The sequence below is a fragment of the Natator depressus genome, chromosome 10 (assembly GCF_965152275.1).
Source record: "Natator depressus isolate rNatDep1 chromosome 10, rNatDep2.hap1, whole genome shotgun sequence".
Classification (NCBI taxonomy): domain Eukaryota; kingdom Metazoa; phylum Chordata; order Testudines; family Cheloniidae; genus Natator; species Natator depressus.
Genome location: NC_134243.1, coordinates 37,743,725 through 37,767,269, shown reverse-complemented (window position 1 = coordinate 37,767,269; position 23,545 = coordinate 37,743,725). Strand labels below are relative to the sequence as shown.

At 47.1% G+C, this 23,545-nt stretch overlaps 1 protein-coding gene across 4 annotated transcripts in view; it reads left to right on the top strand.

Annotated features, from left to right (window-relative positions):
• The first annotated feature begins 6,446 nt into the window (after positions 1–6,446).
• IFT140 (intraflagellar transport 140) overlaps positions 6,447–23,545 on the top strand; it is a 236,216-nt gene continuing 219,117 nt past the window's right edge. For 2 of the 4 annotated variants that reach the window (XM_074965776.1, XM_074965779.1), the window contains exons 1-4: positions 6,447–6,578; positions 6,923–7,080; positions 15,242–15,423; positions 21,855–22,076. In XM_074965776.1, the coding sequence (XP_074821877.1) occupies positions 15,277–15,423; positions 21,855–22,076 (369 nt within the window). In that variant the 5' untranslated portion in view covers positions 6,447–6,578; positions 6,923–7,080; positions 15,242–15,276. Of the gene's footprint in view, positions 6,579–6,856; positions 7,081–15,241; positions 15,424–21,854; positions 22,077–23,545 lie in introns of those variants that run through there. The other 2 variants (XM_074965778.1, XM_074965777.1) reach the window with 2 other exon arrangements.

The following is a 23,545-nucleotide window of genomic DNA, read 5'->3' as shown; positions in this document are numbered from 1 at the left end:
ATTGAGATTAATTGCACTTTTAATCTTACTGTTAAACAATTAATAGAATATCATTTATTTAAATATTTTGGAGGTTTTCTATATTTTCAAATATAGGCTCAGGATGTGGGTCTCCAGGCTTCAGCCCCCCTCGGGGCACAGGGATTCAGCCCAGTAGTATAAGGGGCCTACCATCAAACAAATGTAGTCCCCTGCCCCCTCCTCGGATTCCCTCAGATTCCCGCCCCTAGAGGTATTATTTCTGGGGCCAAGACAGACACATAACCAGAAGCAAAGGGTGACGTGATCTTTCTAAGAACTCATCCCACCGCCCTCTACCAATCAGGATGGCTTCCGGCCACACAGGACCTCCTGGAGAGTGGATATGACGAATCAGAGCGGGAGGAGTTCTGGGGCAACCTGCCCAGAAGAGGGTCATGTGACTCCTCTAAGATCTCCCCCTACTGCCCTCTACCAATCAGAGCCCACCATCGCTCCGGGAAGTTCCAGCACCGCGCAGAAGATGCCATTTCCTTCCAAGAACGCGTGTTTTAGAAATTGTGGAAAGGCCGAGAGGAAACACGGACTCCTTCACCACCCTCTGTGAGAACTTCAGACTTTGTTTTAGCTCCAAGGGCCTTCGACCACCTGCGGAGGAAGTGCTACATCAGCAACAGTTCTGAGGAGGAGGAGGAGGAGGAGGGAGAGGCCATGCAGAGCCCTTTGGCCCAGCCCTTGATGGATATGCCGGAACCTGGTTCTAACTCTTTGTTTCAAACAAACTTCAAAGTCTGTAGTTAGCAAGTTGATTTGATCACTACAACTCTTAATTAATAGATGCTTAAGGAAATTAGGCACCCCTCCCCAAAGTTCCCTTTTGTGATCTGAGGGGTGGGGGAATTAAGTTGTCTGCACAACGAGGATGCCTTTTTTTTAGTTAATACTGTACTTTTTCCTGTTTCAATGAAAAAACAGCACTGTAGGGCCTTCTTACAGTATTAAACCGTAAATCACCATATATAACAATCCTTAATGTTACTGTACTGACTCGGGGGACGGACCTTGCAGATATCAATGAATGTCTTAGGGTTGTTTTTTTTAATAATGGTTCTTCCATGCTTAAAATTTTGGTTTGTTTTGAAATAAAATGGATGTAGCACAACCATAGTAAACACTCTACAAACACCGATAGCTTTTAAATGTTTGATTCTTAGGGTTTTTTTCATAGCTTTTAAATGTTTGGTCGTTCTTACAGCAAATGCTTATTTTCTAAAAGTATGGTGGAGGTTTATGAACCTTGAAACATTTCAGTTTTGGGTTAGACCCTTGTTTATTTATGTAAATATATTATTTTAAACTTTTAATTACTTTGAGTTGCTAGAAAGACTGACCTATAGCGGTCAACGAACTCCTGGGGTTATATTTAAACTGTCCAATAGCATCAATGAACTCCTGAGGTTTTTTTATTTCATTTAATATTAATCAGAGCTCATCATCCCCCCACCCTTACTGTGGGTGTAGACCCATCCAACTTAATTATTGATCACTAATACATTTAACCCTGATGGCAACAAGGGTGGATAATCACATCTAGACCTACAGACTCAATAGAAACCTGGCTATAAAGTGGGGGTGTGGTTAAACCATCAGCTCAACAGGTTGAGTCAGCTCTATTGTATTCAAACACATGTCTCAAACATCCCTGTTCTATATAGAAGCTTTTCTTGTTTTTTGCTTTATTTTAAACATATTTTTAGGGAGGGTTCCTCACAAGATTCTACTACACACATTTCAGCTTTTTTGCTGTAAATGGGTCTCTTTTATACAAAGACACAAGAGCTAGTTTCTCACAACCTTTTTTTTAAATTTAAAACAGATACAGCCCCTTGAAAACAAACCAAGAAGCTCCATCAAAGAAATCTGATGAGGTTCAACGAGGACAAGTGTAGAGTCCTGCACTTAGGGCAGAAGAATCCCATGCACCATTACAGACTAGGGACCGAATGGCTAGGCAGCAGTTCTGCAGAAAAGGACCTAGAGGTTACAGTGGACGAGAAGCTGGATATGAGTCAACAGTGTGCCCTTGTTGCCAAGAAGGCCAATAGCATTTTGGGACGTATAAGTAGGGGCATTGCCAGCAGACCAAGGGACGTGATCATTCTCCTCTATTCGACATTGGTGAGGCCTTATCTGGAGTACTGTGTCCAGTTTTGGGCCCCACATTACAAAAAGGATGTGGAAAAATTGGAATGAGTCCAGTGGAGGGCAACAAATATGATTAGGGGTCTGAAGCACATGACTTAGGGAGAGAGGCTGAGGGGGAATGGGTTTATTTAGTCTGCAGAAGAGAAGAATGAGGGGGGATTTGATAGCTGCTCTCAATTACCTGAAAGGGGGTTCCAAAGAGGATGGATCTAGACTGTTCTCAGTGGTAGCAGATGACAGGACAAGGAGTAATGGTCTCAGGTTGCAGTGCAGGAGGTTTAGGTTGGATATTAGGAAAAACTTTTTCACTAGGAGGGTGGTGAAGCACTGGAATGCGTTACTTAGGGAGGTGGTGGAATCTCCTTCCTTAGCGTTTTTTAAGGTCAGGCTTGACAAAGCGCTGACTGGGATGGTTTAATTGGGGATTGGTCCTGCTTTGAGCAGGGGGTTGGACTAGATGACCTCCTGAGGTCCCTTCCAACCCTGATATTCTATGATTCTATGATCAAAACTTTTATCTTACTTAAGGGCCACACAGACTTCTAACAGAAAAACAGATAGTCACAAAGCTCTTTTCAATAGATATTTTTATTTACAACAACCAAGTTTTATATTATGTTTGTCCCCTCACCATTCTCTAACATAATCTTTTTAGATTTCTTACAAATAGTCTTTTTCTTAAGCAGGGTTCTGTAACTTTTTGTGCGGACCAGACGGTCAATATAATGCTGTAAGCAGGCATCTTCCGGTTTGGTCATTTTCTTTAAAACATTGTCAGGGTCTCGCCCAAATTGCACAGCATTTTCCAAGGTCACCCCTTGTGCTAAATTTTCTTGGGTTAGGCACAGACATTGCAAAGCACAACCTATGGCAATAACAGTGTTTAATAAGCTTTCCAAACACAGGTCAGTGCACAGGTCCCAGAGCTTGCAGTTTATATCCTCCGAAGTCCAACTCACACAATCATGGTGCCATTGGGCCCTCACAATCTTTGAAAAGCTTTTCCCTAAGACAGTGATTAAGGACAGCATAAACAGCAACACGTACAATAGAACACATGACATTTTTACACTGAAAACGTGATTGGTGATTGATGAAATAACCTCTTGGGGCAGTCCGACAGGGGAAAAAACCCATCCTGATTGGTAGAGGGTGGTGGGAGGACTTATTAGAGAGGTCACATGACCCACTTCCGGACAGATCACCCCACCCCAGAACTCCCCCTGATTGGTCAAATCTCCTCTCGGGGTGGTCCTGTGGGGGGCAAAACCCATCCTGATTTGTAGAGGGTGATGGGAGGAGTTCTCAGAGGGGTCACATGACACCTTTTGCTTCTGGTCATGTGTCTGCCTTGATCTTTGAAGTACTACTCCCAGGGGTGGGGGCCTGAGGGGTCAGGGGGCAGGACCTATGTTTGATGGATGGTAGGCCCCTTATACTACTCTGCCCCCACCACCTCCGGAGCTCCCAGCCGGGGCTTCAGCCCCTGCACCGCCTCTGGAGCTCCCAGCTGGGGCTGTTACAGCTGCCTCCCTCCCTGCCCAGAGGTATGCGATTAACAGGTTCAATATTTTCAGTTAATTCCAGGCATTAACTGTGATTAATTGACAGCTCTAGTTCGGACACAGAGCTTATTCATCTGCTACTCTCCAGTTTCACATTTTCAATGATGATGCTTTCATGGCTAAATATAATTATGTCAATTACTCAAAAGTACAGGAACCTCTGCCAAGACATTCCTGACGAAAAATGGGGACAACTTGAGGTGTTCATCTCTGAGGGACCCTCTTTGCCCATACAGCTCTGCAAGTCTCTTTGGACTCTGCGAACACTGCAGCCTGATCCATCTCAACTGCCATTGTTATGAGGTTGGCATCATGACTGCACCTCTTGGGCTTTCCTAAAGAGGTACAAACTACGGTAGAGGACCTACTCTTTGAAGGTCCCAGATTATTCATGGAGCATACGGATGACTCCCTTAAGGATTCCTGAGCAACTGTCCCCTCTCTCGGTATTTACACTCCAGCACCAGAGACACTCAGGGAATTATCAACTTCCTCCAGAATCCCGACCGCTGCATTATACCATACAACGGCAATGCATTACCCGACGTTGACAGAAGCCATGTACCAAATGCAGACATACGACTCCCCACGGCGCCGCTTCCCATGCATCTCCAGCCAAACAATTCTGAAGGTGTGGTTGAGGCTCCAAGAAGCCTTCCACTGTTCCAGCCATGTCAACCATCTTCAACATCACATCAATTTGGCAACGGCCTAGCTCCTTTCTTCCCGTTATGGAGGCTAATTACCTCAGACAAGTGGGTTCTGGAGGTCGTCAGGGAAGGATATGTCATCCCTTTCTGGTCTATCCCATCCCACCACCCTCCCTCCCCATTCCTCTTCAGGGACCCTTCTCATGAACCCCTCCTATGAGAAGAGGTATCAGCTGTAGTAAATGCTGCTCCAAAACCCCATCCTTCCAATTAGGGGCACTGCTCTCTAATCACTCACAGAGGAGCACCCATTGGGCTGTCATTTGAACAAGAAGAAGAGAAGGTTACTCACGTGCAGTAACTGAGGTTCTTTGAGATGTGTGTCCCTGTGGGTGCTCCCCTACCTGCCCTCTTCCGTTTGCTTCAGAGCTGCAACATTAGCTCTGTGGCAGAGAAGGAACTAGGGCCTGTCAGACTGTACAGTGCACATGTGCGGTCTGATGGGCACTGCTGATGAAGATCTCCAATCTCACTCACGGGGGGGGGGGCGCTGCTGCATTCACCATGGGGCACCCATAGGGACACACATCTCGAAGAACCTCAGTTACTGCACAGCTTGAGTAACCTTCTCTTCTATTCGTAGCTCTGTCAGTGACCAGCTGGGTGACCCTGGCATGTCACCTCCCTGCTCTGTGGGTCAATTTCCCAATCTGTAAAAGGGGGATAATGAGACTGACTGCCTATGTGACATGCTTTGAGATCTACTGATGAAAAGCTTCCTATGAGAGAGAGCTGGTGTGATCTCCTCCCACCAGGGGGAGCAGCCAGGGAGACATATGCCTGCTAACAGAACCCAGGTGGAGGAGACTAGTCAGGGCCGTCCCTAGCCATTTGGGTGCCCTGCATAGCCCCAGGCCTCGCCCCCACCCCCCCAGGGTCTGGGAGGCAGGAGCTGTATGGGAGGGGCACTTTTGGGGGCCCCATAGGCCCAGAGTGGCCCGGGGATTAGCGGGGGGCTGGGAGCAGTCTGCTCCACTTTCCTCACCCCGGCCCCAGCCGTATCACTCGTGGGGTGGGGGTTGGGGAAAGGTCCTCCCCCGCACTCACCGGCAGCAGCAGAAGCGGAGCAGCCCGGCCCCAGCCCACTCTACTCCACCAGCTCCCAGGCGCGCCGCTTCGCTTCCCGCTGCCGGTGTGTGTGTGTGTGTGTGTGGGGCGTCCTTTCCCTAACCTCACTGGCAGCTGGGAGCTAGCGGAGTGGAGTGGGCTGCCCGCTGTCAGTGAGTGTGGAGTCGCTGGGGGAAGAAGTGGAATGGGGGCGGGCCGGGGGCAAGGGGAAGAGGTGGGGCGGAGGGAGTTGTCTTGGGCCCCACACCCCACTAGGGATGGCCCTGTCCCTTGCAGTGGGCGCAGCCCACAAAGGGGTGGGGGGGGGCGGCTGGGGGATAGGGCTAGTCGCCGGGGCTGCCGCGTATGCAGCACGCAGCTGCCTAGGGCCATCATGAAATTTGGGGCAATTTGGTGCCCCAAATTTCATGGTGCCCTATGCAGCTGCGTATGCCTAAGGATGGACCTGAGACTAGTGATTCACTCAGGGGGAGGGATAGCTCAGTGGCCTGCTAAACCCAGGGTTGTGAGTTCAATCCTTAAGGGGGCCATTTGGGATCTGGGTCAAAAATTGGGGATTGGTTCTGCTTTGAGCAGGGGGTTGGACTAGATGACCTCCTGAGGTCCCTTCCAACCCTGGTATTCTATGACTGTCCCTGGGGAGAAGTGTCAAGGCAGAAGTGCAGGTGAACAGAGAGGGGGGTAAGGTCAGTAGCAGGTTAGAGGGTGGGGGAACATCACCAGTCTAGAGTAGCAGGACTCCTGGGGGCGAAACAGGACAGGCGGTGGCACACAGTGCACGTGGACTGCCAACTCATCGATTTAAAGGGCCAACACCATTCGCGCAGCGGTGAAAGCGTTCTTCGGCTTTTGGGTTCGGCGGTTTCCGTGACCGTTCGGTTTAGGCCGGCTGTTTCCGTGACCGTTCGGTTTCCCCGGTGGGCAGGTTCGGCGGTTTCCGTGGCTGGGGCTCCGCCGTTGTCAGGGGTAACGCTAAGCATCTCGGTGCAAGTGGAGGTCTAGAGGCCGCCACGCAGGCCTCAGCGGGTCCCTGCGCTGTTGCTAGCGGCGGGTAAGAGTGCGTAGAACTGCGGGGCGCGGACAGAGGGGTCTCGGGCTCCAGGCTTCAGAGAACGGCCGGGCGTGCCGCTGCTTTGCCCCCTATCTCTACGAGAAGCTGTTCGGACGCCGGGCCCATCCTGACGGGGCCAGTGCGGGGGCCGGGCCCGTCCTGCTGGCGGAGTGCAGGATCCGGTTCGGGCTTCTAGTCTGTTCGGGAGGGGAGGGGGCTCGGGGTTCGAAACCTGTATGTGCGCGGGGGTCTTTTGCCCTCCAGCCCGATGAAGTGTGAAAAACAATCTGACGTAATTTGCTGCCAATAGCAGTTTGTTACACTACATACTGCCTGCGTTACAGCGCTGTCGGAGTCTGCAGCACCGACCGAATGCATTTTCACCCAGCTTCTTGCCATCTGGAATTTAATGCCCACATAATAAACATACCCAGGCCATCACACTTGAAAGTCTTGGAGAGCCTCCTCGGGTTGTAAGAGAAACGCACGAAGCACTAACGTGGTGAGTATGAGCTACAAATTGGAGAAGGCAGCCATTGAGAGAGCTTAAGAAACTTGCAGTTAAGGGTCAGATCTTTTATTGTAGTGGAAGGGAGTGATCTTGAAGATGCTGTTGTGGAATCAAATCTTATGCTTAATCATAATCAAGGTTTTTAAAATATTTTTCCAGTTTGTTTGTAAAATATTTTCTTTTTCTGTTTGTTTTACTGTCCATTTGACTTGTTTACTTATGTGATGCGTCTTTGTTGCTGTACATTTTAATAAGTAATCTGAACAGAAAAATTAGAACTAATAAATAAACTGGGGGGATTTAGAGGGGGGAGAAATTGGCCAGTCTCTTTTGGTGAAGATGAATGGATTCTGCCCACATGGAGTCCATTGTAGGCTGAGGGCCTAAATTCGACTTTTACAGTTCTTTTCACTTTAAAGTTTACAACTTTAGATTATTAAATGGGTAAGAGCATTTTTTAAAACTGAATTTATATTGACAATGTCCCTTGAAACCTGGCCTTTAAATCTGTTCCCTTTATCTGCAGTGTGTCCATCTTTGACTTCTGTCACTTGTATAATATAGCTTGATTTTGAACAATTTTTTCATATATAATATTTCAAACAGTTTTAGAGTTTGTTAAAAAATTAAAAATAATGGTACAGGGGAGAGATGCATCCACGGAGAGACTTTATAGAGGTAATTGCAGAGTTTCTGAGGGAAGTGTCCCAGAAAAGAATCTGGGAAAAGATGTTTATTATTGTATTTGCTGCTGGATTCACTGACAGGTATGTAACTGAGCAGGAGGGCAAACCATTGTTGATTTGGAATCTGGGGTAGCTGATAGTATCACACATGGAATATAAACATCTTAAGGAGTTGTGGTGTTCAGGACAGAAGAACTGTAATCATAATTGGTTTGCCTGAATCTAGATGGTGCAGCTGTGGATGAGGACTGTTCAAATGGCATGCTGGTTTGTTTTTATGCATTTCAAAAATTTGCAAATCTGGATCTCAAAAAAAAAATTCTCCCTCTCTCTTAAGAAGTTTGATTTTTATTTTGAAAGACATGTTACTATTTAAAGTTCCAAAACAAAACCCTACCAAAACAAAATGTTCCAGTGAGTACACAGTTATCTCTAGGATATGAGAGAGAGAGAGAGAGAACAAACCTCACGTGAAAAATGTTACTCACATTGCTTAATGAACTACTGGAAGGCATGCAGATTCTAATGATTAAGTGTGTTGAAAGAGTATATATAGACTTATAGACACTAGCACAAGATGGTCCATCTCCCACTCTGTCTGCCTGGGTTCTCTCCTTCCTTTAATTTTATTCTTGAGAGCATGCAGAAACCTATCAGCAGGAGCCAAAGATTTTATCCTGAAACATTTACTCTGCAAGGAGGCTTTACTCATATACTTAATCTTGCTGAACTCATGAAGGTTCCGGGATCTGTCCCCAGCTCCTGTTGTAGCTCAGCAGTTCAGAGTTTTGGAGCAACACTACATTTGTGTTGATTTGTCTGCAAACATTTTAATGTTTTGCTGCTGCCGTGAAGAATAAAGAACGATTTGGTGTTCTACCGTACAGTCTTTGTACCCTGGAGGAATAGCTCAGTGGTTTGAGCATTGGCCTGCTAAACCCAGGGTTGTGAGTTCAATCCTTGAGGGGGCCATTTAGCGATCTGGGGCAAAAATTGAGGATTAGTCCTGCTTTGAGCAGGGGGTTGGACAAGATGATCTCCTGAGGTCCCTTCCAACCCTGATATTCTATGATTGTATCTTCTAAGTAAAATCACATATGCCAGACTCCTGTTGTCTATATATAGGATATGTTGTGACAGATAGAGCATGTTTTCTTGCTGATTCTGAGACAGACATTGCAGATGTGTAATGTTGTTAAAGCTAGTATGTATGGGTTTGCACAGGAGGAATTTCACTACAAATTAATTCCTAATAAAGATAATTTCTTCAGAATAAGCACTGGAATCAACTTTTTTGCAATATTGATTAGCCTAATCAAATTATAATTTTTGTAAAGGCTGCTTAATAGCCGACAATGTATGTCCAAGTCCAAAATTTATATCCTTATGCCATGTTTTTTTCAGTTTATATATTTTTATTATTGCTTTTCATTTTTTAACAAACATAGAAGTTGCTAAGTGGTTGCTAATTTGTACAATTATAACAACAGAAGCCTGGAGAGGCAAACACTGTGTGTTCTGTATTCTGTTTGACTGGTTACTGTGAATATGTTTTTAAGCCTTAATCTCTTGAGACTCCAATTCCACAGCTATGGATAGTGGAAATTCCTGTAGTAGATGATGCAGTGTCCATCCTAGTTTACTGGAATGCGTGAAAGAGTGTACAGTAGAACCTGAGAGTTATGAACACCTCAGGAATGGAGGTTGTTCATAACTCTGAAATGTTCGTGACTCTGGACTAAACGTTATGTTGTTCTTTCAAAATCTTACCACTGAACATTGAGTTAATACAGCTTTAAAACTTTACTATGCAGAAGAAAAATGTTGCTTTTAGCGATCTTCATTTGAATGAAACAAGCACAGAAACAATTTCCTTACCTTGTAAATTTTTAAAAAATAAAAAACTTCCCCTTTATATTTTAGTAGTTTACGTTTAACACAATACTTGTACTGTATTGGGAGGGAGCAGGGGTTGGTCTCTGCTGCCTATTTTGCTGCCTCTGTTTGGGTGTGTGTATACAGGGAAATCAACATAGGCGTGCGCATGGGGTGTGCCGGGTGTGCCCAGGCACACCCTAGTGCCCTGAGCTCTGGCTGGGAAGGCTGCTCCTCCCCCTTCCCCCGCTGGAGGCTCAGGGTGGGGAGGAGGAAGAGGAGGAGGCTGCAGCAGTTGCAGGCAGCGATGGCTGCGGAGCTGTGTTTATATCGCTGCTGCGCTGCTGACCCCAGCAGCGCGGAGTGAGTGGAGTCGGCCCAGGGGCCCAGCTCCACCAATATTTGGGGCTAGGTGTCCCCCCGGCCCCACCTGCCTCCCCCCCGCGCCTCCCCGTCCTCTCCTCTTGCTGCCCCCACACACCTCCCCAGGCCCTGGAGCAGAGCATCCCTGCCTCTTCCGTGCAGCTCCATGCTGCCTCCCTGCAGCAACTGTTGCTGCAGGGTCCTAGTATCCTCCATCTCGACTGCCAGGGAACACTGACTCTGAGCCTGCCCTTCCACCTCAGACCCTTCCCTTTTCTGGCGGGATCCTCCACCAGCACAGGGGGCCGCCCCGCTCACAGTCACTGCTCCTGCCCTAAGCTGGACAAGGAGGCAGCCCCATCCCTCACCCCCAGTGAGGCTACAGTCAGGGACAACAGCAGGGGAGGAGGCGAGGGAGATTCCTGGACCTGGGAGGCTCCTCCCCCCGAGCTCACTGCTGCCTGCAGGGAAAGGGCTGGGGGGAGTCCTCCTCTCTGGCCCCTGTCCCGGAGCAGCCTGCCTGCACCCCAAACTCATCCCTCGCCCTGCCCCATCCGAGAGCGCACACCCCCAGCCAGAGCTCTCACCCCCGCACTGTACCCTCAACCCTCTACCCTAGTCCTGAGCCCCTCCAACACCACAAACCCCACATCTCCAGTCCCAGCCAGAGCCCTCATCCCCCCGCACCCTAACCCTCTGCCAGAGCCCTGAGCCCCCTCCAACACCACAAACCCCTCATCTGCAGCCACACCCCACAGCCCTCACCCCACACCCCTCACCTGTGCACCCCTTCCCATTCCCAAACTCCCTCCCAGAGCCTGCACCCCAATCCCCTGCCCCAGCCTAGGGCCTGCACTCCAGACCTCCCTCACCCAAACTCCCTCCCAGAGCCTTGGGCAGGTGGGGGGCGGAGTTTGTTGGGGCGGAGTTGGGGCGGGTTTTGGGCACCACCAAAATTTCTACAAACCTGCCACCCCTGGTGCCAAAGTCCCCTCCCCCGCCCGCCCGCGCAGGGTGTATTTGTTGCCTGTACAAACTTCCCCAGCAGCTGCACAAAGTTGTTGTAACTGTGTCACACAGCGAACCCCGCGCTGCTCCCGTGACCCCCCCTTGACCCCCCCGTCTGCCCGGGCCCGCCCAGCCAATCACTCCCTCCCCAGCGCTACACGTGACCTTTGTTGACTTACGTCAGTCATAGCGCTCTTCCACCACTGCGCTCCAGCTTGGTTGGCGCTCTTTGCACCTGCCTCATAAGTGCCATCACGTCACTGGTCAAGAAGATGTCCAAGGGGTGTGTCATAACCATACAGCTAAGGGTAGCCTAGAATTCCTCCTTACCTGTAAGAGGTTAAGAAGCTCAAATAACCTGGTTGGTACCTGACCAAAGGGACCAATGGGGAAAGAAGTTACTTTCAAATCTTGGGGACTGGCTTTGTGGTGTGTTCTCTGGGGAAAGCAGAGAAGCATCAAGTCAAAAAAATTCCTTCTCCTATAAACCATCCTGTACAAGTCTCTGATATTACAAAAAGAGTAAGTAAATAAGGCAAAGCACGTTAGATTACCTTTTGTTTTCAACTTGTGAATTTTTCCTTTTCTAGAGGGAGGTTTATCCTGGTTTTTTGTAACTTTAAAGGTTTGCCTAGAGGGGAATCCTCTGTTTTGAATCTGATTACCCTGTAAAGTATTTACCATCCTGATTTTACAGAGGTGATTCTTTTACCTTTTCTTTAAATAAAATCCTTCTTTTAAGAACCTGACTGATTTTTCCATTGTTCTAAGACCCAGGGGTTTGGGTCTTTGATCATTTTGTAACCAATTCATTAGGATATTATTCTCAAGCCTCCCCAGGAAAGGGGGTGTAAGGGCTTGGGGGGATTGCTGGGGGAAGAGGAACTCCAAGTGGTCCTTTTCCCTGGTTCTTTGTTAAAATCACTTGGTGATGGGAGCGTTACTTAAACCCAAGGTGCAAGGGAGAATTTGTGCCTGGAGAGTTTTTAACCTAAGCTGGTAGAATAAGCTTAGGGGGTCTTTCATGCAGGTCCCCACGTCTGTATCCTAGAGTTCAGAGCGGGGAGGGAACCCTGACAGGGTGGGATTTGATGGGGACTCTGTTCTGAGCGGTGGTGTGGTAAGGGGGCTGGGCCGGGGGGGTTGGTGGGGGACAGGGAACGGGGGCGTTGGATAGGGCGTGGGAGTCCCAGGGGGCCTCTCAGGGGGCGGGGGTGTGGCTAGGGGTGGGGGCAGTCGGGATGGGGGGTTGGATAGTTGGTGGAGTCCTGGGGGGTAATTGGGGGTGGGGCCTCTGGAGGGGGAGGTCAGGGGACAAGGAGCAGGGGGAGTTGGATGGGTTGGAGGTTCTGGGGGGGACCTGTTGGGGCGGGGGTTCTGGAGAGGGGTTGGGGCAGGCAGGGAGCAGGGGGAGTTGGATGGGTCAGGAGTTCTGGGGGTCCTGTCAGGGGGCGGGGAAGGGTTGGGTAGGTGTGGGAGTCTCGGGGGGTCTGTCTGGGGCCGGGGGTGTGGATAAGGGTCAGGGCAGTCAGAGGACAGGTAAGCGTAGTGTCCTAGGGAGGCAGTTAGAGTGGGGGGGTCTCAGGAGGCGGTAGTCACGGGACAATATGACTGTAAATATGGCAGGCGACCAGCTTGGCTTAACAGTGAAATCCTTGCTGATCTTAAACACAAAAAAGAAGCTTACAAGAAGTGGAAGATTGGACAAATGACCGGGGAAGAGTATAAAAATATTGCTTGGGCATGCAGGAGTGAAATCAGGAAGGCCAAATCACACCTGGAGTTGCAGCTAGCAAGAGATGTTAAGAGTAACAAGAAGGGTTTCCTCAGGTATGTTAGCAACAAGAAGGTGGTCAAGGAAAGTGTGGGCCCCTTACTGAATGAGGGAGGCAACCTAGTGACAGAGGATGTGGAAAAAGCTAATGTACTCAATGCTTTTTTTTGCCTCTGTCTTCACGAACAAGGTCAGCTCCCAGACTACTGCACTGGGCAGCACAGCATGGGGTGACCAGCCCTCTGTGGAGAAGGAAGTGGTTCGGGACTATTTAGAAAAGCTGGACGAGCACAAGTCCATGGGGCTGGATGCGCTGCATCCAAGGGTGCTAAAGGAGTTGGCGGATGTGATTGCAGAGCCATTAGCTATTATCTTTGAAAACTCATGGCAATCGGGGGAGGTCCCGGACGACTGGAAAAAGGCTAATGTATTGCCCATTTTTAAAAAAGGGAAGGAGGATGATCCGGGGAACCACAGGCCAGTCAGCCTCACCTCAGTCCCTGGAAAAATCATGGAGTAGGTCCTCCAGGAATCAATTCTGAAGCACTTAGAGGAGAAGAAAGTGATCAGGAACAGTCAGCATGGATTCACCAAGGGCAAGTCATGCCTGACTAATCTAATTGCCTTCTATGATGAGATAACTGGCTCTGTGGATGAGGGGAAAGCAGTGGACGTGTTGTTCCTTGACTTTAGCAAAGCTTTTGACACGGTCTCCCACAGTATTCTTGCCAGCAAGATAAAGAAGTATGGGCTGGATGAATGGACTGTAAGGTGGATAGAAAGCTGGCTAGATTGTCGGGCTCAACGGGTAGTGATCAATGGCTCCATGTCTAGTTGGCAGCCGGTATCAAGCGGAGTGCCCCAAGGGTCGGTCCTGGGGCAGGTTTTGTTCAATATCTTCATTAATGATATGGAGGATGGCGTGGATTGCACCCTCAGCAAGTTTGCAGATGACACTAAACTGGGAGGAGAGGTAGATACGCTGGAGGGTAAGTATAGGATACAGAGGGACCTAGACAAATTAGAGGATTGGGCCAAAAGAAATCTGATGAGGTTCAACAAGGACAAGTGCAGACTCCTGCACTTAGGATGGAAGAATCCCATGCACCGCTACAGACTACGGACCGAATGGCTCGGCAGCAGTTCTGCAGAAAAGGACCTAGGGGTTACAGTGGATGAGAAGCTGGATATGAGTCAACAGTGTGCCGTTGTTGCCAAGAAGGCCAATGGCATTTTGGGGTGTATAAGTAGGGGCATTGCCAGCAGATTGAGGGATGTGATCATTCCCCTCTATTTGACATTGGTGAGGCCTCATCTGGAGTCCTGTGTCCAGTTTTGGGCCCCACACTACAAGAAGGATGTGAAAAAATTGGAAAACGTCTAGCGGAGGCAACAAAAATGATTAGGGGACTGGAACACATGACTTATGAGGAGAGGCTGAGGGAACTGGGATTGTTTAGTCTATGGAAGAGAAGAATGAGGGGGGGATTTGATAGCTGCTTTCAACTACCTGAAAGGGGGTTCCAAATAGGATGGATCTAGACTGTTCTCAGTGGTAGCAGATGACAGAATGAGGAGTAATGGTCTCAAGTTGCAGTGGGGGAGATTTAAATTGGATATTAGGAAAAACTTTTTCATGACGAGGGTGGTGAAGCACTGGAATGCGTTACCTAGGGAGGTGGTGGAATCTCCTTCCTTAGAAGTTTTTAAGGTCAGGCTTGACAAAGCCCTAGCTGGGATGATTTAGTTGGGGATTGGTCCTGCTTTGAGCAGGGGGTTGGACTAGATGACTTCCTGAGGTCCCTTCCAACCCTGATATTCTATGATTCTATGACAAGGAGCACGGTGGCTTAGATAGGGGCAGGGTCCCAGGAGGGGGCAGTCAGGGGACAAGGAGCAGCCGGGGTTGGTGGTTTTGAGCGGGGAGGTCAGGGGGTGAAAAGTGGGAAGGAGTGGATGGGGCGGGACTAGGGTGGGGGCTCCCGGGGTGCACACCCTAATGAAATGTGCTGTGCACGCCTATGGAAATCAACGTTTATCAACATTCAGTGATAAAAATCTAATCCTTCCAAGCCTAACTAAACTGAACAGCTTTAAACCTAATAGAGGCTAAATCATAATATACTGATTGTCATCTTTGGACATGAAGTAATGTTTAACCCATGGTGTGTTGTAAAGCTGGTAGGGAAATTCTGGATTGTTCAGTTTCCTTTGAAATAATCCAGTACAGGCCACTGCTGGAGGCAGGATACTGGCCTACATGGACCACTGGACTATTTCAATATGGAAATTTCTGTGCTCCTAAAGGTTGTACCAAAATGTCATTTTCACTTTTTTTATTTTCACCATAGTACAGTGAAGAGGGCAATATGTTTCTTTAATTTTGCCTAGTTCTTAGTTTAATCTGACTGTTAGAAATGTATGTATGTTTGTTTTTTCCTTGCAGAGATCTGAACGCTGCCTAGGACTGTGTATGTCACTATGGCTTTGTATGTTGGTCACAGAATAGAAGTCCCTGATTCAGTTGGGTCCCCTTCCCACATAACTTGGCACCCTCTTCATCCACTCCTGGCTGTTGCTTCTATTAGCTCAACATCTGGAGGCAGTGTGGATATCTATTTGGAACAGGTAAGCATTCAGGAACTTCTACTTTGGTCTTGATGTTATTTTGCTGTGATCTCTTTATAGCTGTTATATCTGTGGTGGAACAGAATTATGAAGTTTAGCAGGTTTTTTAAAATACATATATTTTGAAGGCTAGTTTATATTCCTGGAATCCTTCTCTATCAATTTTGATGCTCATAATGTTCAGTGATAGTGATGGCATATCAAATTAATTAATTTTAGACTTTCCTGAAGTCAGCAGTGAGTTCCTCATGAATTAGTTGGATCTAAACAACAGAAACACCACCTTGAGTTTTACAGGTTTCAGAGTAATAGCCGTGTTAGTCTGTATTCGCAAAAAGAAAAGGAGTACTGGTGGCACCTTAGAGACTAACCAATTTATTTGAGCATGAGCTTTCGTGAGCTACAGCTCACTTCATCGGATGCATACTGTGGAAATTGCAGAAGACATTATTATATACACAGACACCATGAAACAATACCTCCTCCCACCCCACTCTCCTGCTGGTAATAGCTTATCTAAAGTGATCATCAAGATGGGCCATTTCCAGCACAAATCCAGGTATTCTCACCCTCCCCCCCCCCCCCCCCCCACAGACAAACTCACTCTCTTGCTGGTAATAGCCCATCTAAAGTGACCACTCTCTTCACAATGTGTATGATAATCAAGGTGGGCCATTTCCTGCAGAAATCCAGGTTCTCTCACCCCCTCACCCCCCTCCAAAAACCACACACACAAACTCATTCTCCTGCTGGTAATAGCCTATCCAAAGTGACCACTCTCCTTACAACGTGCATGAAAATCAAGGTGGGCCATTTCCAGCACAAATACAGGTTTTCTCACCCCCCCCCCCAAACACACACACACAAACTCACTCTCCTGCTGGTAATAGCTCATCCAAACTGACCACTCTTCCCACAATGTGCATGACAATCAAGGTGGGCCACTTCCAGCATAAATCCAAGTTTAACCAGAAGGCCGGGGGGGCGGGGGCGGGGAGGGGGGGTAGGAAAAAACAAGGGGAAATAGGCTACCTTGCATAATGACTTAGCCACTCCCAGTCTCTATTCAAGCCTAAATTAATAGTATCCAATTTGCAAATGAATTCCAGTTCAGCAGTTTCTCGCTGGACTCTGGATTTGAAGTTTTTTTGTTGTAAGATAGCGACCTTCATGTCTCTGATTGCGTGACCAGAGAGATTGAAGTGTTCTCCAACTGGCTTATGAATGTTCTAATTCTTGACATCTGATTTGTGTCCATTTATTCTTTTACGTAGAGACTGTCCAGTTTGACCAATGTACATGGCAGAGGGGCATTGCTGGCACATGATGGCATATATCACGTTGGTGGATGTGCAGGTGAACGAGCCTCTGATAGTGTGGCTGATGTTATTAGGCCCTGTGATGGTGTCCCCTGAATAGATATGTGGGCACAGTTGGCAACGGGCTTTGTTGCAAGGATAGGTTCCTGGGTTAGTGGTTCTGTTGTGTGGTATGTGGTTGTTGGTGAGTATTCGCTTCAGGTTGGGGGGCTGTCTGTAGGCAAGGACTGGCCTGTCTCCCAAGATTTGTGAGGGAGTTGGGTCATCCTTCAGGATAGGTTGTAGATCCTTAATAATGCGTTGGAGGGGTTTTAGTTGGGGGCTGAAGGTGACGGCTAGTGGCGTTCTGTTATTTTCTTTGTTAGGCCTGTCCTGTAGTAGGTGACTTCTGGGAACTCTTCTGGCTCTATCAATCTGTTTCTTCACTTCCGCAGGTGGGTATTGTAGTTGTAAGAATGCTTGATAGAGATCTTGTAGGTGTTTGTCTCTGTCTGAGGGGTTGGAGCAAATGCGGTTGTATCGCAGAGCTTGGCTGTAGACGATGGATCGTGTGGTGTGGTCAGGGTGAAAGCTGGAGGCATGTAGGTAGGAATAGCGGTTAGTAGGTTTCCGGTATAGGGTGGTGTCTATGTGACCATTGTTTATTAGCACTGTAGTGTTTATTCAGGGGACGCCATCACAAGGCCTAATAACATCAGGCACACTATCAGAGGCTCGTTCACCTGCACATCCACCAATGTGATATATGCCATCATGTGCCAGCAATCTATCTCTGAGTTGTGAAGAATATAAATTAAGGTTATAACAACCAACAAGAATGCACTTTTATGTAGAAATCCATGATTAAATTGTATCTTCCTGACTAGTGATTTAAATCAAATCCACCCTGCTTGAGAAGTCTATAAACAGTTCTCAGGGGGAAAAAGAAAAAGAAAGTCACTGTCCACACTAGGGAAATCATTCTAGAACTGCAGTAAGCAATAACTATAACACGGACAGATCCTATATGATAAAATAATCTGACTCAAGCAAGCTGGCTCAGACTCTGGGTGGAGAAATTATTCTGTTTTTTACATTCCCTGATATTGAGAACACAGATTCAAGACGAAACCTCAATAAATATTTCCTTGGTGCTGAATATCCCAAGATAAATTTTGGCTTGGTGTCCACAAGAACTAAGTATGCATCCATTTCACTGTAATTTTTTCCCCTTAAATCAAACTAATGACTTCTCAAGCTACATTCTTCTTGCTTTGCCTATTTATAAATTTCAAATATTGCCAATGGAAATATTTTTTCCTTGGTTTGTGTGTAAACAGGAAAAAAAATCAATATTTACCAACATTTAGTGATAAAAATCCAATTCTTCCAAGCCTAAGCCTAGCAGCTTTAAACTTAATAAAGGCTAAATCATAACATACTGATTGTCATCTTGGGACATGACACGACGTACATCAACATACCATGGATTAAACATTACATTTGGCAGGTAGAGTTGCATTTCTCATTCTATGACCATTGAGTAGCCCCTAGATCAACAGTATGCTGGCAATCAGCTCAAAGAAGAATAAAAAAGCCAGTAGTCTGTAAAACTCAAAAAGAAAAGGAGTACTGGTGGCACCTTAGAGACTAACCAATTTATTTGAGCATGAGCTTTCGTGAGCTACAGCTCACTTCATCGGATGCATACTGTGGAAATTGCAGAAGACATTATTATATACACAGACACCATGAAACAATACCTCCTCCCACCCCACTCTCCTGCTGGTAATAGCTTATCTAAAGTGATCATCAAGATGGGCCATTTCCAGCACAAATCCAGGTATTCTCACCCTCCGCCCCCCCACAGACAAACTCACTCTCTTGCTGGTAATAGCCCATCCAAAGTGACCACTCTCTTCACAATGTGTATGATAATCAAGGTGGGCCATTTCCTGCAGAAATCCAGGTTCTCTCACTCCCTCACCCCCCTCCAAAAACCACACACACAAACTCACTCTCCTGCTGGTAATAGCCTATCCAAAGTGACCACTCTCCTTACAACGTGCATGAAAATCAAGGTGGGCCATTTCCAGCACAAATACAGGTTTTCTCACACACACCCCCAAACACACTGTCATAAATATAAAGGGAAGGGTAAACCCCTTTAAAATCCCTCCTGGCCAGAGGAAATCTCCTCTCACCTGTAAAGGGTTAAGAAGCTAAAGGTAACCTCGCTGGCACCTGACCAAAATGACCAATGGAGAGACAAGATACTTTCAAAAGCTGGGAGGAGGGAGAGAAACTAAGGGTTTGTGTGTCTGTCTATATTTTGTCTTTGCCGGGGATAGACCAGGAATGAAGCCTTAGAACTTTTAGTAAGTAATCTAGCTAGGTACGTGTTAGATTATGATTTCTTTAAATGGCTGAGAAAAGAATTGTGCTGAATAGAATAACTATTTCTGTCTGTGTATCTTTTTTGTAACTTAAGGTTTTTGCCTAGAGGGGTTCTCTATGTTTTGAATCTAATTACCCTGTAAGGTATCTACCATCCTGACTTTATAGGGGGGATTTTTTTTTTATTTCTATTTACTTCTATTTCTATTAAAAGTCTTTTTGTAAGAAAACTGGATGCTTTTTCATTGTTCTCAGATCCAGGGGTTTGGGTCTGTGGTCACCTATGCAAATTGGTGAGGCTTTTTATCCAACATTTCCCTGGAAAGGGGGGGGGTGCAAGTGTTGGGAGGATTGTTCATTGTTCTTAAGATCCAAGGGTCTGGGTCTGTAGTCACCTAGGCAAACTGGTGAGGCTTTTTACCAAACCTTGTCCAGGAAGTGGGGTGCAAGGTTTTGGGAAGTATTTTGCAGGGAAAGACGTGTCCAAACAGCTCTTCCCCAGTAACCAGTATTTGTTTGGTGGTGGTAGTGGCCAATCCAAGGACAAAAGGGTGGAATATCTTGTACCTTGGGGAAGTTTTGACCTAAGCTGGTAAAGATAAGCTTAGGAGGTTTTTCATGCAGGTCCCCACAGCTGTACCCTAGAGTTCAGAGTGGGGGAGGAACCTTGACACACACACACACACAAACTCACTCTCCTGCTGGTAATAGCTCATCCAAACTGACCACTCTTCCCACAATGTGCATGACAATCAAGGTGGGCCACTTCCAGCATAAATCCAAGTTTAACCAGAAGGCCGGGGGGGGGCGGGGGCGGGGAGGGGGGGTAGGAAAAAACAAGGGGAAATAGGCACCTATTTTAGGCTCTTAAGCCCAATGTTGAGAACTTTGGCTGTGACAGCACCATCTGTTTTTTCACGACTTTGTTCACAAACTGTCATCAGATTAGGCAAATTCTTGATATAGTGCTCAAAACAGTCCACTTCTGAGGTCCATCGCATGTCCTGTGGGAGCGTTAGCTTGGTTCCTCCCACTTTTTTCAGAGCAGCTGCTGCAAAATGATTGTTACGGAAGTATTTTGCCATTTCAACAACATTAGCTTTTATTTCTGGGACACTGAAGTCTTTGGCTAGGAGGTGCATCAAATGAGCACTGCAACCATATGTTATTAGCTTGGGACTCTCTTCTAAATAATTTCTTCTCATCTTGGATACATTTGCAGCATTGTCTGTGACCAGGCTGCATACTAGACATTTGAATTCTTTTTCCCACAGTTTGTTATAGCTTTTACTGCTACGTCTTGTAAGTATTCTGATGTGTGCGCATTTCCTGATGTATCAATTGTTTCTGTAAGGAAGACATTCCCTTCTTTTGTTGTAACAGAAGCACATATAACAGGATCATTGTGGACATTGCTCCACCCATCAAGACTCAGGTTAACAATTTTACCCTCTAGTCCTTTTGTACACTGCTCAATTTCTCTTTCATACACTTTATCCAGCAATTTGCCTGCGACATCTGCTCTGTTGGGTGGACTGTATCCTGGTCTTAATGACTGAACCATGTTAATGAAGTGTGGGTTCTCAATTAGGAAAGGAGAGTTTGTTGCATTAACAAACCGGGCAATTTTTTCATCAATTACTTCTTTTTGTAATCTGCTGGTTCTTATCACTAACTTATCTATGGTTGTTTCTGGATGATGGAGATTTTTTTTCTTTTTGCTGCAGGTGATATACTGTGGCTATGTGACATACATGATTTGACTGAAACATTATCATTGGCAGATAACTCTGAAACTATAGAAAATGATGGTGATTTTGAAGGTGGATAATCTTCAGACCAAATAAGTCAATGCAGTTAGTTAATTATTATTACCATACTGCTCATTTAGTATTACTCATTGCATTCACTGACACTCAGTACTACTTTAAAGGTAAAATTGAAATAGGCAGATCTTCCTTTTACAGCTATTTTTTTTCATCACAACTGCATCTAAAATGGTAGTACCATAGAGTGTAAACTATATTTTTTGCTCAAACATGAGAATTCAAGAATAGTCCAGAAGGAAGACAGGCAGTCCTTAAACTCACTAAACCCCCTCTTTTGTCATATAACTGAGGTGTGTTAATGAACCACTTCACCTTGAATGGTCCGAGAATATGTGTTAACTACTTATGCTAAACAATTTGTTCCAACTTATATTTGGCTGTGACACTTTGAGTACCTTTCCCAGACCTGAAGAAGAGCTCTGTGTAGCCTGAAAGCTTGTCTCTTTCACCAACAGAAGTTGGCCTACAGAAAAATATTTGATCACCCCCCTGACTGGCAAAAGTATTCTCTTGTATCTTCAGTCCCGGTAGAAACCTTCTCAATCCCCAGTACATGAATCAAAGTTTCTTTAGTTTCAGTGAGAGTTCTTCATATGTATCGAGAGAAGATAGAGCAGAAAAGCAAAGTGAGGCAGAGATTTTTAATACCAATATTGTGTGTGTTCATAAATAATTGTCATATGTCACTTTTTTAAAAACAAATATTTATACATGTGAAGTACTTGTGGACAACATAGGAAAGAAATGTCTTGTGTGTGTCCACTTCAGATGTTACTGCAGTGTGGTCTATGCTTATGTTGTCTCTATGGCAGAAAATATCTTACTTGGTGGAGGGCAGATATGTGTTGAATTGGAAGAGAGTTTATCCCAAAGCCCTGTAATGAGGTCTGTTTGTTTCCATTTGCAGGGAGAGCATGTGCCTGATTCACACACTGAAAGGAGTTTTCGGGCCACATCTCTTAGCTGGCACCCATCCAGACTGATCCTGGCAGTGGGCTGGGAGACAGGGGAAGTGGTGGTGCTTAACAAACAGGACAAAGAGCACCACACAGTACCCCCCAACCATAATGCTGAAATTACTGTCCTAAACTGGAGTACTAATGGTACCCGCCTTGTGTCTGGTGATAGGGTAAGTAGCAAAATTGACATGCCATCAGCGTGCTTGATGCTGTATAATGAGTCCTGGCGATGAAGAAGGAGAGTGGGATTTTTAACAATAATGGATTAATGGTAGGGGGAGAATTTCAAGGAAAAGATGAGTCTAATTTCATCATAGTAAGTATTAGTTCTTCGAGTGATTGCTCATGTGCATTCCAATAGGTGTGTGCGCATGCCGCTTGCATGATCGTCAGAAGTTTTTCCCCTAGCGGTATCCGTCGGGTTGGCTGTGGAGACCCTTGGAGTGGCGCCTTTATGGCAGTGTATATAGGTCCCTGCCGACCTGCTGCTTGCTCAGTTCCTTCTTACAGCCAGTGATGGTCGTTGGAGCAGCTCAGTCTCTTGCATTTGCAAGTGCCTACCTAAAGTGGTTCCCTTTTCTTTGTTGTACATAGTTGTTATATAGTAGTTTGTAGTTAGTTGGACTTACTTTGGGGGGCTTCCCCCCCGCCCTAGTTTCCCCAGGCACTGGGGCATGCCTCAGTCGCAGGGGTTTAAGGCATGCGAGAGCTGTGTGAAACCTATGTCCACAGGCGATCTGCACACTGCCTGTCTCAAGTGTTTAGGAGAGGGCCATCAGACAGATAAGTGCCCAGTTTGCAGGAGCTTTAGACCCAGGACTGAGAGAGAGAAGGACTATAGTTTGGAGCTCCTCCTGATGGGCTCGGCCATCAACACACAGCCGGCACCAGAAGCAGCACCGGCATCATCGGTGCGCAGCGCCCCCGCCTCAGTGCGGGATGTCCCAGCACTGAGGAAGGACTCCAAGGAGCACGGGTGCCGCTCCCAGACTCGTAAGGCCACTCACGGTCCCCGTGGCTACATAAGAAAAAGAAGGCGGACAGGAGTCATTCCCCTGTCAAGAAGCCATGAGGGGACTCCAGCGGGGTGCGTCCTCTGGCGGGACAGCTACGGTCTGGGCCTTGAGACCTGGCACCATTGACTCCGGCCCCAACAGGTGGCTTGTCGAGTCCGGTGCTGGTGGCCTCCCTGACTTGGGAGAATATGACTTCCCTCCACGCCGGATACCTATGAGGCAGCATGGGACCTCATTGCCATGATGGCACGAGCCACGGCACCACAAGCCCAGCCAGCATCAGTGGCATTGGCAGCGCCACCAGCAGTGTCTGTCCCGGCACTGCATGTAGCTCCGGCACCCTTTGCAGTACCGATGGCGGCACCACCTCTGGTTCATAATCGTGGCACGCCTATGATGTTACGGCGCTGCTCACCATCTCCCTGGTACTGCTCTCCAGCACCGTCGAGCTCCGCCCTCCTGTGGTTGGGCACAGACTACTCATCTGAGTCAGACGCCAAGTCTTCTGTCTCTCGACGCAGCCACTCCCAGTCCTGGCACCGCAGACCAGTGGAATCATCTTCACTGGCAGTCGCCTGGCTGCCCCAGTGGCAGGGCCCAGTCCAATGGCCCTTTTGGACCCT